General features: G+C 40.5%; 1 protein-coding gene across 9 annotated transcripts in view; it reads right to left on the bottom strand.

Moving 5' to 3' along the window:
• The window catches only part of gab1 (GRB2-associated binding protein 1), a 59,337-nt gene that overhangs the window by 17,275 nt on the left and 25,833 nt on the right, over positions 1 to 16,229 (bottom strand). For 8 of the 9 annotated variants that reach the window (XR_015087184.1, XM_086033847.1, XM_086033846.1 and 5 more), the window contains one exon: positions 2,434 to 2,562. Coding sequence is in view for 8 of the 9 variants with exons in the window: in XM_086033847.1 (XP_085889973.1) it covers positions 2,434 to 2,562 (129 nt within the window). In the remaining variant the exon portion in view is untranslated. Of the gene's footprint in view, positions 1 to 2,433; positions 2,563 to 9,067; positions 9,224 to 16,229 lie in introns of those variants that run through there. The other variant, XM_086033844.1, reaches the window with a different exon arrangement.

Raw genomic sequence — 16,229 nt, 5'->3', positions numbered from 1 at the left:
GTGACCTGTACGGAGCGACACAGTATACTGTCTATATATGTATATTATAGATTACAGACGTGGTGGGGAAAACAAGAAAAAAACGACAAAACCCCTTTATCGGGTTTTGAGGCATCACATACTGTACTGAGTTCTTTAATGTCGACCCACAAAAACATGGCACAATTGTCAAGGAAGAAGCAGATGGCCACAAATAGGAAACAGTCTGGAATAAGGAGAGAGTGGATGTTTTGACAGGCTGTTGGCAAATATCGATTGCCCCACTTATAGACTCCACCCGTACATTTGGGTGACTGAGATTCTCCATACTTTGCTTTCGCACCACAGGGACATCTGTAATTCTGAATATAAGTACCAGAGCTGGGCATTCCGTCCATCCCGGACGGATGTCCATTTTGTGGTCGGACGGAGGATGAAAAGTTTTTTAAAAAGGACGGACTAAGCATGGACAGAAGTGGGTTTTCGTCCATCCCTCTATTTGTCCCTAACCGGGTCAAGTGTTGTTTTCGGTCCTTTTAAAAAGCAAGGCCATGGCATGTTCTCTTCTACGAAGCCGCCTTCATTAATTGCCTGCACTACGCTTTTCATGTGCTTCCCTGTCGTCACATTGCACATGGATATTCTGCCCTCTAGTGGTTCAACACATGTAATACCAGGGATAATGCCACAGGATTCAAGTACACCATTTCACTGACTGACAGAAACATGCCCAACCTGTCTTGTGTGTGTAATCCGGGATAGCAAACTTGTTTTGTTAACTGTTAACATGTCATTGTGTGGGGCATCTTTAGACCATAAAAATCTCTACCAGCATAGAGGTGGGCGATATATATCATTATCGATATCATCGGCAATCTTGCTTTCACTATGTGTAATTTTACATTATCGAGTATTAATACTGCCTCTAAAGCATAACGACTCGAGTCAGTCGACGGCCGCAAAGTATGAGGAAATGTTGAAAATCAGTGTGCATTGACGGCAGAGGAGGAGGAAGTGATATTCATTCTCCGAATCAGCGGGCAGGACCCGGTCACGTGACTCTGTCCACACTGCAGCGGAGCTGTTTCAAACAGAGAGGAGTGTCGAGCATGGATACATAGCGAGGCGCGAGTCCACGTCGTCTGTAGTCTGTAAATAGTTTGGGGTTGACAAGCATTGTTAGATGTGCCAAACGGTCACCGTGAAGAGCAATTCTGTTGCACCACAAGCCATATGGATTACGAGGAAAACTTGGTGACCGCGCAAGCACGCTAAACAAAAGCTTAAACACACACTGTGTTTATAAAACAGTCGCCGAGTTGAACCAACAAATATAAACGCTCGCACGCACACACACACACTCAGTATTTTAGCGAGCAAGTCAAACGTGATACCCTGGATGATCGGTTAACATTCATCTTACAAGTTTTTAGTCCGCATCATTCATAACTAGCCTGTATTCCCGAGGCATGTTGTTGCACAAACTACGACGGCTTATTAGTGTGACGCCACACAAACATGAATAAAGTCACAAGTCTACAGATCACAGCGATGAATGAGTGGGAAAATTCACTTTTCAGTAAATTGCAGTTTTGTTATTCAACTTTATTCTGAATACAGTGGCCAATGTCTGAGAATGGGTGTTGTCATGAGGACAAATACACCAACTCATTTCTCATTCTGATTGCTGTAGTTTACACCTTTTTCTCATTCTGATTCCTCTAGTAGTAATTAGCAGTGATACCAGTACTTACTGAAGGTCAAAATGTCACATCATTGTGGAAATAACAGCAGAGACATTTAAATGACAAATATTCCCCAAAATCAATGTAAGTCTATACATAATTTTTTGTTCTTTATTGTTAAATATTGTGTAGAAGATGCAGAAGCTGTATTTAGCAATTTAAAAGAGATGTTCACAAACGCTGTCTATCCACAATTGGGTTGTGAAGCAAGTGCAGATTTAAAATATTTTTTGAAGAATATCATCAAATTATCGTTAGATTTTTTTTTTTTTTAAATAGCGATATATTTTTTTTTTTGCCCATATCGCCCACCCCTATACCAGCGTCTACATTTATACGACCCAGAAGTGGAAGTCTTTGTTTCCTCTTAAAATAACAGTGTGTTATTTTGCAATAATTATTTCATTAAAAAATGAAAACATCTTGCGTTAACATGCAAAAGTTTTTGCAATAAAACACAATAGTATTGTGTTATTACTCAATCTTAAATATTCTCTTGATGTACCCCGGCTTGCTCCAGACGGTATCATCATCATCATCTTCATCACATCACGACGGTCTTGTGTTGCAGCTAAATGCTCTCTTGGTTAAACAGTTGTAAACAATTCAATCCACTCACGATACTCCCAGCCGGTAAGTGGATGTGAAGTGAATTTACGGTAATACAATTGAAAAAAGGCAAGTATATGCACTTGAAAAGCAAATGTACCTGCTCGCACAAGTTGAGGTCAATCACACGAATGGGCTTCTTGGCGTGGTCATTCTTGTAGTACTCCAGCACATCTGGGTCGCCTGTCAAACGGCCACTGCGAAGCATAAACCACCGCTTCTTCCATGCCTGTAAAAAAGGGGGAAAAAAATTGCTGACAGCATTCTAAGAAATAGCTGACAGGATTCTAAGAATGACTTGCGGCAGACTAGCACATTTTATTTCGATACAGTCTTAACTGGGATGTGGCTGTGTTCTGAATTAATAAATCACATTCACACTCATAGTAACAGTCAGCACACACCCACCATCATTGATGACATTTGACGAATATCGGCATCAGCCTTTTTTTTTCAAAATGTGATGGCCAATAATGAATCAATTCAAAACTGCTAACTTCAAAGAACTATTTATTTAAATTTTTATAAGAAATTCTACTGACCCTGTGACCATTCTGCACTTTTTGTTTTTGTTCGAAATCAAAATAAAGATATGTGAAATTTTAACATTTTAGTCACTTTGAAATTTGGGAGGACTTTATTTACTGTAGAAAACTGTATTTAACTTTTGAAGACATGCTGATGACCCTGGGAGCGTTCTTTTTGTTTTCTCTGAATTTTACTACAAAGATGTATATTGACAAAAAAAAAAAGAGCAAATCTGAAAAATTGTTCAATAAACACATGCTTAAAGACCTTTCAACAAAGACTTTTTTTTTTTTTTTTTTTTTAAGATTTTGACGCCAATATTATCCTTTTTGCTGAAAATGAATATTGGCTCCAAATATCTGTAATAATTATCTGCCTCCTTTACGATCTGTATCGGCCCTGAAAAAAACATATCGGTCTCTCTCAAATTGAAAGAGCCTCTGATTAATCGCAAATGAAGTTCAGATGTTCTAGTAGCCTTTTCCTGACTTTTCTGCTTTCTAGCCTGTTGGAGTAAAGTTGACCCAACAATTTAACACCTTCTGTAGTATCGAGTCATCACAGAGGCGTGACAAGGTCTGTAGTCCCTTCACAAGTCCCACCAAAGCTTGCTTTTTTCCCCCTGAGTCACTGAATGAAAGGTACTGACGTAAAATAAGAGGGACAAAGATGACCTGAAAATGTGTCATCTTCTAAGGTAGTACCAAAGTTGAAACAAAAGTGGGATGACGCCTCCAGCCCCTTTCACGCTCTCATCAAAGTTGGCTTTTTCTCTGTGTCGCTATGTGAACGGTACCACTGCAAAATAGGGACAAAATCAACCTCGCAGTCTCACACATATCACATATTCCGAGGTGGTTTCAGGGGTGTGATGAGGTCTGTAGCCTTCTTTGCACTTTTGCACACTTAGCTGGACTTAGCATTTTACCATGCCGCTGTGAGAGACGTAGTAGCGCAACGTAGCGTGGGGACTAAGTAGACCCAACAATTTGAAACCTTCTGAAGTAGTAACAGAACTGAAACAGAGGCGGGCGACACCTAGGGCCACTTTCACACTGCCCATAAAAAAGCCGGCTTTTTCCAGTGTCCCCGTTCTGTGTCAAAGTGGATCTGAAAATGTTCAGAATTTGGAGGCAAGACCAGAGTGGTTAAATGGGCTGTACGGCGCTTACAAACCCTTTCTCACTGCCCATCAAAACTGGCTTTTCCCTATATCGCTCTTCTCAACACAGAATGGGAGGGGTTAAAGTCAATAAGTAAACTTCACGACTTCGAGGGTAGTATTAGAGGCATAATAGATGTAAGGCGACGCCAGTGTAGAGTATTCCAAACTTTTGACGCCCTGTTGTGTTGAAAGATCTTATGTTACTGCCATTTTGCGGTATCTCAGCATAAAAGAGATTTCTTTGTTTACATGCAGGCTAGGCTGTAAGAGGTTACTGTGAAACTCTCAAGTTGGGACTGCTTAACTAAATACCAAAGTCAGCAGAACTGTTATATAAGAAAACACTGAGATCCAACAGATAAGGACGCATACTTAGCTGCCTGCAAGGAATTTCAACAACACGCTTTGTTTATTGTCACTTTTGGGAACGACAAGTGCTGGACCCAGAGGACAAGCGCTTGCTTTTCCGGGGTCTCTCTTTGTAAGCAGGCCAAGACTCGGCCACAGACTTCCCAAAAACCATTACAATTTTACCAGCAGCCAAAACTAAAGACCTAGGATGATCGTGTTTTCCACTTCAAGCAGAGAAAACCACCAAATTGACGAATGCCTCCGTTTCATATGACTAACTGTCCAAACGGTTAGGAACTTTTTTATATTGCATTTACTATTAATAACTTACATAGCGTTGCATGCTCCTTTTTGTCTTATGGGACATGTTTAGTCATACTGCTTCATTTTCGCATTATTTGCTCTATGTACTGCAAAGCCTTCTTCCTCCTGACACCTCTTGCAAACAATTCGAGCGTGATTGACATCACGTGGCTTGTTGTGGCGCTGTTTATGAATATTGCTCATATACAAATTTGTGAAAAAGTAGATAACGATGACTTTCCATTCATCCATTTTCCATACTGCGTGTCCTCATTCGGGTGGTAGGTGAGCTGCTGACTTTTGGCAAGTGAAGTGGGGGGCCCTGGACTGGGCGCCAGACAATCACAGGGCACATATAGACAAACAAGCATTCACACTCATACCTATGGACAATTTAGCTGCCAATGAACTTAACCTGTATATTTTGGGAGAATATTGGTGTACACTGAGAAAACCCACACAAGCAAAAGGAGAACATGCAAACTTCACACAGGCAAGCCTGAGCCAAGAACCACAACCTCAGAACTGTGAGGCTAACCACAAGTACGCCGTGGTGCACAGGTAACTGATTTTTTACAGGCAAAACAAAATGTGTTGCAATGTGTTAGGTGCATGTATCCGTCTTTATTTTTGTCATGTCTCGAGGCTGTGATAAAACTGATAACTGTGATGATGCAGGCATCATCTTCCTTTTATTAATTTCTCATACCATAAGCAAAGGTTACACAAACACTCAGTGCAATTCAAATGTTCTGTGTTACATAATCATTTATTACAGCCAGCCTCACTTAATGTGCAGCACTTAAATATAATTATCCTTCTCTGTTTTCTTCAATGTATAAACAAACAAAAACTCACACTGGAGCATTTGTGTTCTTGTTATGGTGTGGAGAAACGGGAGAGTCTCTCGCTTTGCCCTCTGGTACATGACACGGGCATTTTCGGTCAAGTTACCCGCTTGGGGATGCAAAGGGGACATAGAGCTACGGTTACAGCAAGGCAGCCGCCTAGATGACTGGCTTGGTCTGATCAAAACATCATGAACTGTAAGGTAACGATGGACCGTAAGCAATTTAGGTATAATAATTAACCAGACAACAAGTTTTAAGCCCGTTACGCAAAATGGAGATATAACACTAATACGCACTTTTAAAAATGAGCTACACTTAGTGTGTTTAAAATATATTGGGAATGAATGCATAATATTTGCTACACATTGAAACTGACATTTTTGTCCCCTTTTGTGCCACTACCAGAGCTATTATTTAATATTCCATGTAAGGGGAGAGAGTGTTCACAAATTCCAAACTATTTTTAAACATCTGCAGCAAAAAAGGTTATGGCCTGCAGAAGCAGTTTGATCATTTTTTTCCCCCCACACATTTTTAAAGAATATTGTTTTTCAATATTCTTAAACTTTTAAACAGAAATTAAATGGACAGTAAACTAAGAAACACAGGGAGGGGGGGAATATAAATATATAACTGCATGGCGAGGCTGCATTCAGCCGTTTTGGTCCTCACCTTTGGAATAGCCTGCCAGAGGATGTCAGGTCTGCAGAGACTGTTGATATTTTTAAGAGGAAGCTCAAGACACACCTTTTTAGTTTGGCTTTCAACAACTTTTAAATAATTTATCTTTTCTTTTGATTGAAGATAATTCTATGTTTTGCTTTGAATGTTTTAAAGCACTTTGAGTTGCATTTTTATGTATGAAAAGTGCTATATAAATAAAATGTGATTGATTGATTGATTGATTGATATATGAAAACAACATGTACCACTGGACGTCCTCCAGTTGGGGTATACAGTATACTGTGGATGTGTGTATGAAAAATGTCCTTCAGTCAGCCGCGGTTGCTAATGCAGGATGACTAGCAGGTCAGCTCATAATGCAGCCAAACTCAAATGTTCTCTTGTCAATCAAATGATGAGAGTGTCAATAAAACTGTCAAGGTTCAGTCCATTTCAAGATGACAGACAGATAGGGAGCAAAAGAGTGCTAGCACATTGGCATGCTGGTGATTAGCTCGAAACGCTCATCCATCTGTGGGCTTTCACGCTGTTTTTCCTAATGCACATTGATTTTCTCATGCAGAATTATACCCCCTAAAGACACATTAAATAGCCACCAGGATTGATTCTTACTAAGACTTAATGACTGAAATGTATGCACACTGCCTTGGAAGTATTGTGCAATTTAAGTCATCTGATGGGTTTTCCCACCACTGGGTGTTTAGATGGGACGGTGGCGGTACATAGCGTGAGTGCGTGACACTGTCTAACACACAACAAAGTCAACTGTGGTACATAAAACAACAATGTAGGGCCATATGACATGTTGTGTTCTTTCTATGTGCGTGTTACTGTTCATTTCAAGAAGATGACAAGTCCTGTTGTCAAACAAACACAGACCAGAACGCAGTGACTACTGTCTACCGTATTATACGGACCATTAGGCGCACCCTATTATTAGGCTCAATAATCAATGAATGGGTCTATTTTTTAAAAACGAATCATAGAGAAGACGCCATGGGTTATAAGGCGCATATATACACTGAATGTTAAATAGTTTATTCTAATTGTACTGTATGTTTATTCAGACCAGTTGGAAACATCATGTTGCGCTGCGTCTCGCTTGCTTTTGTTTGCAGTGCCACTGCACTGGGTTGCTCCGAGTGGAGGGCTCCGACAGACAAAAAAAAAAAGTTTGAAGATCTTGTCAATCTGGTGTGACTGGTGGTTGTGTTATTACTTTGGCTAATGCTAAATGCTATCTTGGTTGGCAGTTCAACAGCTGTAAACAAGTCAATGGACTCACCATTATGCAACCTTTTTTGCTCTGTCCCAGCAGCTACCAAAGCTGACTGTGTCGTTTACCTCGCTCCGGTCCGGTCCCTCATTGTAACGTTGGAAATATGCCACCAGAAAAGCTCGACTTATGTTGGGTCTAAACAGGGACCACAGCATTAGGCTAGCAGGACCACATTTCCCATGATACTAATTTCTTAGACAGGAAATACTTCTAGTCCTCATATGATGAAAACAAACACCTGCTAGTGATTGGATACGGATGAGAATGCGATGCGAAAGTAAAACGGGTAGTAATTTAACTTAACGTTTACTTTAATGTTTACTAGAGGTTGACATTTATTCATGAATCCCGTCGGGATCCTGCGGGATTCCTGAATAAATGGGAGTCAACGTTGTCTTTAATCACAGGATTGGAACAGTATAGGATAAAAAGTTCCTGGAAGTAGGTTTATGAAGAAAAGAAAAAACAGATGCACAGCCATTTTTAATGTAGCTGACCTCCAAAATACAAGTGGGAGTCATTCTGAACGGGACGAGAGTGATTGTTTTTTCACTGGCTATGATTTTTTTCTGTGGGAATAGGACAGGACAGGAGTGATAATCCACTCCCCTATCACCCTCTAACATTTACCTTTCAGTCCCACAGGCCGCAATGATATTGTTTCAAATTGTAACATTGGAAACACGCAGCCAGAAAAGCTCAGCTGATCGCAGGCTAGTAGGACTAAATTTCCCATGATTCATAGATACGGAAGCAGAAAGTTGTCGTTGTTCTGGTATGACAAAGACATATAGATGCATGCATTTGAATTACAGACGACGAAATGAAAAGCCGACATCCATACATACATGGGGCGGACCGCATTACAAGGCGCACTGTCGATTTTGGACAAAATTAAAGGATTTTGAGTGTGCCTTTGACCGATAAATATGGAACTTCCAACTTATGTACAATACCCCCAACTAAAGTGAAGTCAGCTACAAGTGTAAATGCTTTTAAATCCAGGTTAAAAACGATGTTTTTCCCTCGTAATATATTCTTGCATGCTACAATATTTTAGTAATTTGAAATGTCAAACTCTTTTGTGGGTCACTGATGGTGTAGTGGTAAACATGCCTGAGTTGTGTGCGGGCAGCGTGGGATCGGTTCCCGCTCAGTGACGGTGTCTGTGTGTGTGCCCTGCGACTGGCTGGCGACCAGTTCAGGGTGTAGTCCGCCTTTCGCCCATTGTCAGCTGGGATACGCTCCAGCACCTCGCCGTGACCTTATACAGGATAAGCGGCTTGGAAGAAGACACATGACACAAACTCTTTAGATTGAAAATACTTTGAATTGATGTACTTTTAATTATGTGAAGCACATTGAGTTACTTTGTGTATGTAATGCGCTATATAAATAAAGCTGTCGTGTCTTGCCTTGCCTAAAGGTAAGAAAGTACAGAGTGACATTTATCTGACCCAAGCTAGACTGCTTGGTGTCACAGGGGCTTTGATTGACCGCCACCGTCCGTCCGAATACCACAAACACTCACCAAAACAATGACACCGTGGTGCTGGAAAAAGTAACGACATACCTCCTGTGGGGAATCCTTAAGGAATATAAAACCAGTACCAATCCTGCTCTTTGTTCAGTATAATCCATCTTTTCTGGTGATTCGAAATATCAATCCATTGAAATGCAATGCCAACTTAAATTCATGGGAGCTCGTCTTGCCTCAGGGTTGGGAGTGGGACAGCATGGAACGATGCTGGACTTCGGATGGGGACTGCCCGCCCCCACTCTTCCTTGGCATCGCAGCTGTCCCTAAACCCTTGTTCCCCCCTTTTCCTCCCAGTCTCCTGATAGGAAGAAAGACGGGAAGACACCATCCACTGGTCCCACCCAGTTCACAGCCTGAGGGGGGCCAAACAGAGGGGGTATAGAGGGTCTGAGGTTAGGAAGGGGCAGAAGGAGATGCCAACTGAGTTGAGTCACATTATTAACGAGGGGTGGGGGGGGGTCATGATTCAACGGGATTGAGACATTTTGTGGTGGTGCGGTTAGAAGTGGACATCCTGACAATTTTTATCCAGAATGTTGACGCGAGCTGAACTCAACAAAGGACCACCAAGATCAAATTCTCAAAGGAAGACAGGGAAGATCCCTCAAAATTACAACTTTAAAAACTATAAGATCACTTTAAACGTTGGATTGGCGACAGGAAACAAACAGCCAACAAACAAACAACCTTTTATCAATCAAGGTTCAGTGGTCAAGAATCCACCAAATCTCCAACCCAAAGCGATCAGTCCTAGGGATGATCCGATCCAATCATGTGATCGGAAATACGGGCAGATCACATTATTTCTAGCTGATCGGGGATCGGGACACAAGATCTTTGTTTGTTGTTGGTTTTTTTTTTTTTTTTCATTTTCCAAAATGTATTTGTATTTGCTAACAAAAAAAAACCCAAAGACTTTCAGTCCAAAAAACAATGACCTAAAAAAACATATCTGGGATAGACCAATACACATTTTGAGTTGTTCAATATGTGTGTCATCAAATTCAGAGCTAAAGAAAAGAAAAAAATATAACTCAAGTTTATTTTCAGAGTGTTTGAAAAATAAACGACCGGTACTTTCCCAGTGTTCAGTATAGAAAATCTTCAGTTATTGCAGTGTTACGGACCATCCAGACCAGACCAGACCATCCCCGTGGTGTAGTATTTTATACAAAGTAATTTATATAAAGTTAGCTAACAAAGTTTACTCAATAGTAACAGTGCAGTTGTGTGACTTACTGTAAGCCAGATGTGCTACGCAACAGGCACATTGAACTTTAGCTTCTATAAGTGTGAAACGATTCCAAAATGTGGACATTCTGTCTTTTACACTCTCTTGTCTTCTGACTCTTGCTAATAATCTGCAAGGGAAGTACAATACAAAAATCTGTGATACAAACAAGCCGCAAAAGGTAACCCACGATATTGCGAGAGCCGGTCAATAGTATGGTACATGAAATATTTTAAAGTATTTCCACTGTAAATTGTACCACAATGTTCAAACGAAACCTTTTCCTTTCCTGGAAAGATGATTCAAAGCTGTGTTTCTTGTTTAGCGCAGGGCCTGACATTTAAGACACATTGATTGAAGGCATACCAGGGTATACACAAGCATGCTTATGCTAAAAATACACTTGCCCTTAAAGCGGAAGTCAACCCAAACATATTTTTTTCAAGAATATGTTCCCAGCAGGCCCACTAGTTGAAACATGTCATTCTGATTCATTTTGTGTTTGTGGAATTAAGGATCATAATGCACTCTTTTTTTAGCCATCTTTGGGGGCTGCCATTTTGTCTTCTGTCGACTGAAAATGACATCACAACTGCTCCCAATGACCAATCACAGCTGACCTGTTTTCTGAATCTGATCCGTGACTGGTCGTTGTGAGCAGTTGTGATGTCATTTTCAGTCGACAGAAGAGATGGCTAAAAACGAGTGGATTAACACTTATTCCACAAACGCAGTATTTTTCAGAATGTTAAAAGTTGACTGAAATGTTTGCGTTGACTTCCGCTTTAAAGAGACTTCATCAGACTAAATATGTGGAAGTCATCACACCTGAGCACGCCAATATCTTCAATAAAAACAGCGTTGATAAAAGGCCTGGATGTGCGTTTGGGATACCCTAATGCAACCCAAAGTGCACTAAATGCTAATGACAACATATCGCTCATCGCGGGCTCGTCCGCCAAAGCACTAATGGCGAATAATAAAAAAGCTGGTTTGCGCGTTCACTTCTGTAGTTGGGAAGCCTGTTACAAGTAAAAGTCTGCATTTTACCAACTTTTTCCATGACACCGTTTCATTCGTCAACCAGGCAATTTACCTAAATCGGACACAGTTACAGTGCCGTAACAAAGGCAGGACCACGCCACAAGCCCCTTTCATGCAGCCCTTCAAAGTTGCTCTGTGTTGATGTTCTGTGTGCAAGGTACTAGCCGAACCAAATTCAAGTTAGTATTAGAGCCGCATCAAGGAGCGGATGACACCTGTTGCCACTTTTACAATGCCCATAAAAATTCAGCTTTTACTCAACCAAAAAGGTACCAACATAGAATTGGGAGGGGTCGAAGTCAAGCCAAGAAACCGGACCATCTGGACTGTGGGTAAATGACCTGCACTGACTCATCCTCTGTTTTCTTGGGATTAAAGAAAACATGAGGCAGATGAGTAAAAATGCATAAAATAATTAAGGTTGGTATCGTTAAAATCAGCCGGCAACCACCACCAGACACGATTTAAGGCTCCACAAAAACACCAGACCACATTTTGATGTTAGTTGATAAGATTTTATTTTGTGCATTAGCTTTGCTCTGTATCTCTTCCAAGCAGGAAATTAAAGAGAGCACCCACAGTGTGTCAATAATGGTTTCATGCACAATTTACACTGAAAAGAAAAACGTTGACAGTGTGGTGGGGAAAATGTGAGTGAGGTGTCAAAAGCTGTTAATTTTGCCTGTGTTTACATTTCCTCATATTGTAATGCGAAAGTGAGGCACACAATTTTTGAGATTTAAGCAGTCGTAAACATATGCTGATGGTCTGTTTCAAGTCCTGCCTCCACCCCTCCAAAAAGCACTAGATTAAATTCATATTCTGTACTCGATATTTGCTCACAGACGATGCAGCAACACATGCAGACGATAAATCAGTACTCCCAGTCAGATGTATAAATATGCTTACTTATGTCATATTTTCTGAAAACAACTAATAATGCAATTTACTGAGCAGCTGTGAACATCTTTGTGTATAATAGTGTGTTATACTGCCGCCTTGTGATGTGCAAACTATTTACCTCCTATTTAATAATGTTTTGGTATGATTTTACAAAGTACAATACTGTAGAATACTATTTTTCTTACTAAAAACACATTACAGAAAGTCTACTTGGTGTTTTATGGGGGTCTGACACATTAATGGCACTGATGTGACGTGAAGGTCACTATACTTTGACTAAAGGGGACTACTAGGGAATTTGCCCAATCAGAATTAGGTATATCAGGCAGATGGCCGATGCTAAATTGAGTAGCTTTTTTGCCTACGTCATGTACTCTCACATATGCCGTAATAAATGTTTCAAGTGCGTATGATCTAGAAATAATGTATGTATTTTAGGGGTCAGGAAGAAGATGCCACATTCAGTTTACTGGGAAGTTTGAACAAATAAAAATAAATAAATAAATAAAAATTGTCCTACGACACCCGCTTCACCAGACAACAAAATTGGTTGTACCGTACAGTAACATGAAGCACGAAAAAGTCTGAAACGGGGTTTCACTATATAGCAACACTGTGTCATATGTCAATTTTTGTTGATTACGGCAGCACATGTGGACAAAAGCGGTAGTGTTTTGACAAAAATCAACCACATTTTCCATGCGCGCCAGCGCGTAGTGTCGTGAATTCCTGAGCGCTCGCTGGCCTGCAAGTTGGACTGAATTACATTTCTATTTCCAGTGGCTGTGTGAAAGATGAATAGCAATGAGGTAATGAATCTAATCTTGTTTAAACAATACTTTTGTTTTTTTGTTTGTTTTGGACCTTCTGCCGTGACATCAGTAACGTAGACGTTCAAATCGACTTCCGTCCTTATAGCGAAAGGAGGAAGTGAGTATGCCGTAAAGCAATTCAGAACATTTGTATTTTTTTTTTGTGTGTGCCAGGGTTGCTCCCATCCTCCTCAAAGTTGCTTGGTGCCAGTAAAAACGATACAGACCCCCCCCCCCCAGGGCATGACAAAAGTCCCATTCAACTACTTGTGAGTCAATGTTTCATCAAAAGAGTTGTGAAAAAATTGTATTCAGGTCGAATTCTTGCCCAGTGCTGCTTTAACCAGGGTCACGAAACAGACCATTAGGCTGTATATGCGTTAAACTGCTGCTGCGGATCATTTCCATGACACAGCAATCTAGCTTCACTGCAGTAAACAAGTACGCACGGCGCCTCCAGTACGCCCTGACTATCAGGTCACTAGGTCTGCACGGGAACAAAGAGCGCTCTGCAAGGGAGGAGTGGCGAAAGCGTCACATTTGGCGCTCGTGGCCTCTCTGCGACAAAAGCTCGTCTGTACTCGGTGCCGCGACTTGTATAAATCTGTCTTTGTTTGCGCGACATGACTGGGATTCTTGCGCGGATGGCTATTTTTATATCCAGCGAGCGCCGCGCGGGGCAGTTAACTGTCGGGCAAAAGTGCAATGGCTCTCGTCCCCACGTCATACCACCCCACCGCGCCTACCCCTTCCTCCAGCTGCTGGAAGCCAGTGGGGACTTCCATGAAAGGTGTGCGCCAGTCATTAATATTTAAATATTTCAAAGTTACTGACTTTAACGTATTGGATTTGCTCTGCTAAGAAAGATAGCATTTAGGTAGATGCAGGGGAAAACCTCTAAATCTAGAATTAGAGGGACTTTTTCTGTGAGGAAAAACAAATGCATGTAAACCACCGCAAGGATTGAGCCCTGCTGCGAATAGCAAAAAAAAAAAAAAAACAAAAAAAAAAAACAGTAATTGACGCACCCCCTAACAATCTCATTGGCTACATTAATAGTTTAAACTGTAACAATACAACAAACTGTTCCCTCAACACTTCAACATTTCCATAATATTATCATTTAAAAAATTGCATACAGATGATTTGTCTTCGAAAAATCGCACTGTGTACATGCAAATGTGGTGAAGACTAATTTCCACTAACAACCCAGGTTAAAACCTAACTGGTCCCTGGCATACATATGCAAAAAGAACAACTACTACTTTCTTATTGGGAAGGGCTTTGGTGCCATCCCTTTGCAAGGAAAAACAACCAATCAGAGACAGTGACTGATGAGGTGTCAATCATTCATCTGGCACTAACAGGCACACTCTTAGTGGGCACAGAAAAGAAGCGGCCTTGCATCGCAGCTTGTGAGGCAAAATTTGCATTTTGCGCCTCATCAAAAGACACTGAAAAGCAAAAACCGAGAATCAACTGCCGAGATGGTCGCAAAACTCTTTGCTGGGCTGAACAAACAAACGGCGCTCACGTCAACTGACAATTGGAGGTAGAGGCAAGCTCGCTGCTGCTTACGCCACAATAGCTAGCTAACAACGAACTTCGACTGGTCACTAGTGCGGATTAACATGTTGTGGAGTCGCTCCAAAATTAGTAATGGTCGCTTGTGTGGCAGAGAATAATCTACACTTCTGAAAAATAAAACACTTCTGAAAAAATGTTCTAAAAATGAAAGTGCAGAACAGCAGTAGTTTAATAAATAAATAAATGTAACTTTACTAAAAGATCATCTAACCAATTCAGAAATATTAATTTCAAAATGAAATCTATATTTGCTTGAAATTGGCCAATTGAAAATGTTTCTGGAGAAGAAAATACAGTCTGCTTCTATATACATTGTGAATTTAAGAAATGAAAAAACAATTGACTAAATAAAAAAGGGTTGCCTATATAGGCTAACCCTAACCAATTGTTCATTTTATTGTTGTATTTTTTTGTTGAATAAAACACTTGCGTCAGGTCCCTGGGATTAATCCGCAAAAAAATACTCCACAGTGATTCGCAAAAAATGAAATGAAAGAGCCTACATTCAATTCATTCGTTACAATTGTTGTGTGTTTATCTTTGATTTCTTTGTTCGTTAACCAAACATTGCAGTGGTGTGGTATTTGTTTACACCTTCTAACCTTATCAAGCAGTGCAGAGAGCGAGTGAGAGGGTGCACACAGTTGATGACCTGACTTCCTGTTCGATGTAATCAGCACATCCCCCGACCTAATAAATGTCCGCTCGAAGGACATTTGATTAGGAACACCGATCCGACACAAGAATCGGTCATGATTCTGAAGTGAAAACTACAAGTTCAGATGTGGAAAAAATGGCATACATACACCACCCTGGTGGAGTTAATAATGGTTTATCATAATGGAGTAATAGCAAAACACTAAGCCACGTGTGACATTTTTGTACAATTAGAATAGAATTGTGGATGGAGGCCAAAGCCACTCGTAATAACAAGCACAGCTAAAGCTCGCCAAACCTACATTCAGAGCTAAACTAATGCTTCTTTCTTTGTTACGTATCGAATATCATCCAAAGCAGAGTGCTGCTCCCATGTCAAGAGGAAGCATCATAATCCCTCGACTCTCTGAGAGAAAACAAGACTGAATTTTGTTGAACTGGGAAAAAAAAACAAAAAAACAAAATCACACATGCTCGCGTCCTGTCTTCCCACACACAGGTCAGCCAAGCAAAGGGTGAGAATCCTGCTTGTTCCAGAAGAAACAAAGCGAGAACACATTTATTTTTAAAGCACTGCAATGACTATGCAATGGGAGAAAACGGCATTTTACTACATTATGGTGTACTAAACTAGTTTCTACATGAAAATGAAAATATTATGATGCAAAATGTTATTTTGCTGAAGGTGTAATAATAACCATATAGCAGGAATTTTAACTTACTGCAGCAAAATATATCTGCTCCTAAAATGCACTTTGTTATTGTATTATGTGCTGGCTTTGTGTTTTAGCTCATACTATACCAATGACATTTCACAATAGGTCTGGAAAAAGTCTGGTACTGAATGAGTTAAGAATGCAAAATCAATTTTTTTTCTTGCTAGAAAAATGTATCTGCATTTACAAACTAATTTAACAAATACATGTATTAAATACAACAACACTTATTAACTCCAATACGT

The sequence above is a fragment of the Filicampus tigris genome, chromosome 6, assembly GCF_054856515.1.
Source record: "Filicampus tigris isolate MCC_2025a chromosome 6, RoL_Ftig_1.0, whole genome shotgun sequence".
NCBI classification, from domain to species: Eukaryota; Metazoa; Chordata; class Actinopteri; order Syngnathiformes; family Syngnathidae; genus Filicampus; species Filicampus tigris.
This window is presented reverse-complemented; position numbering and strand designations above follow the sequence as displayed.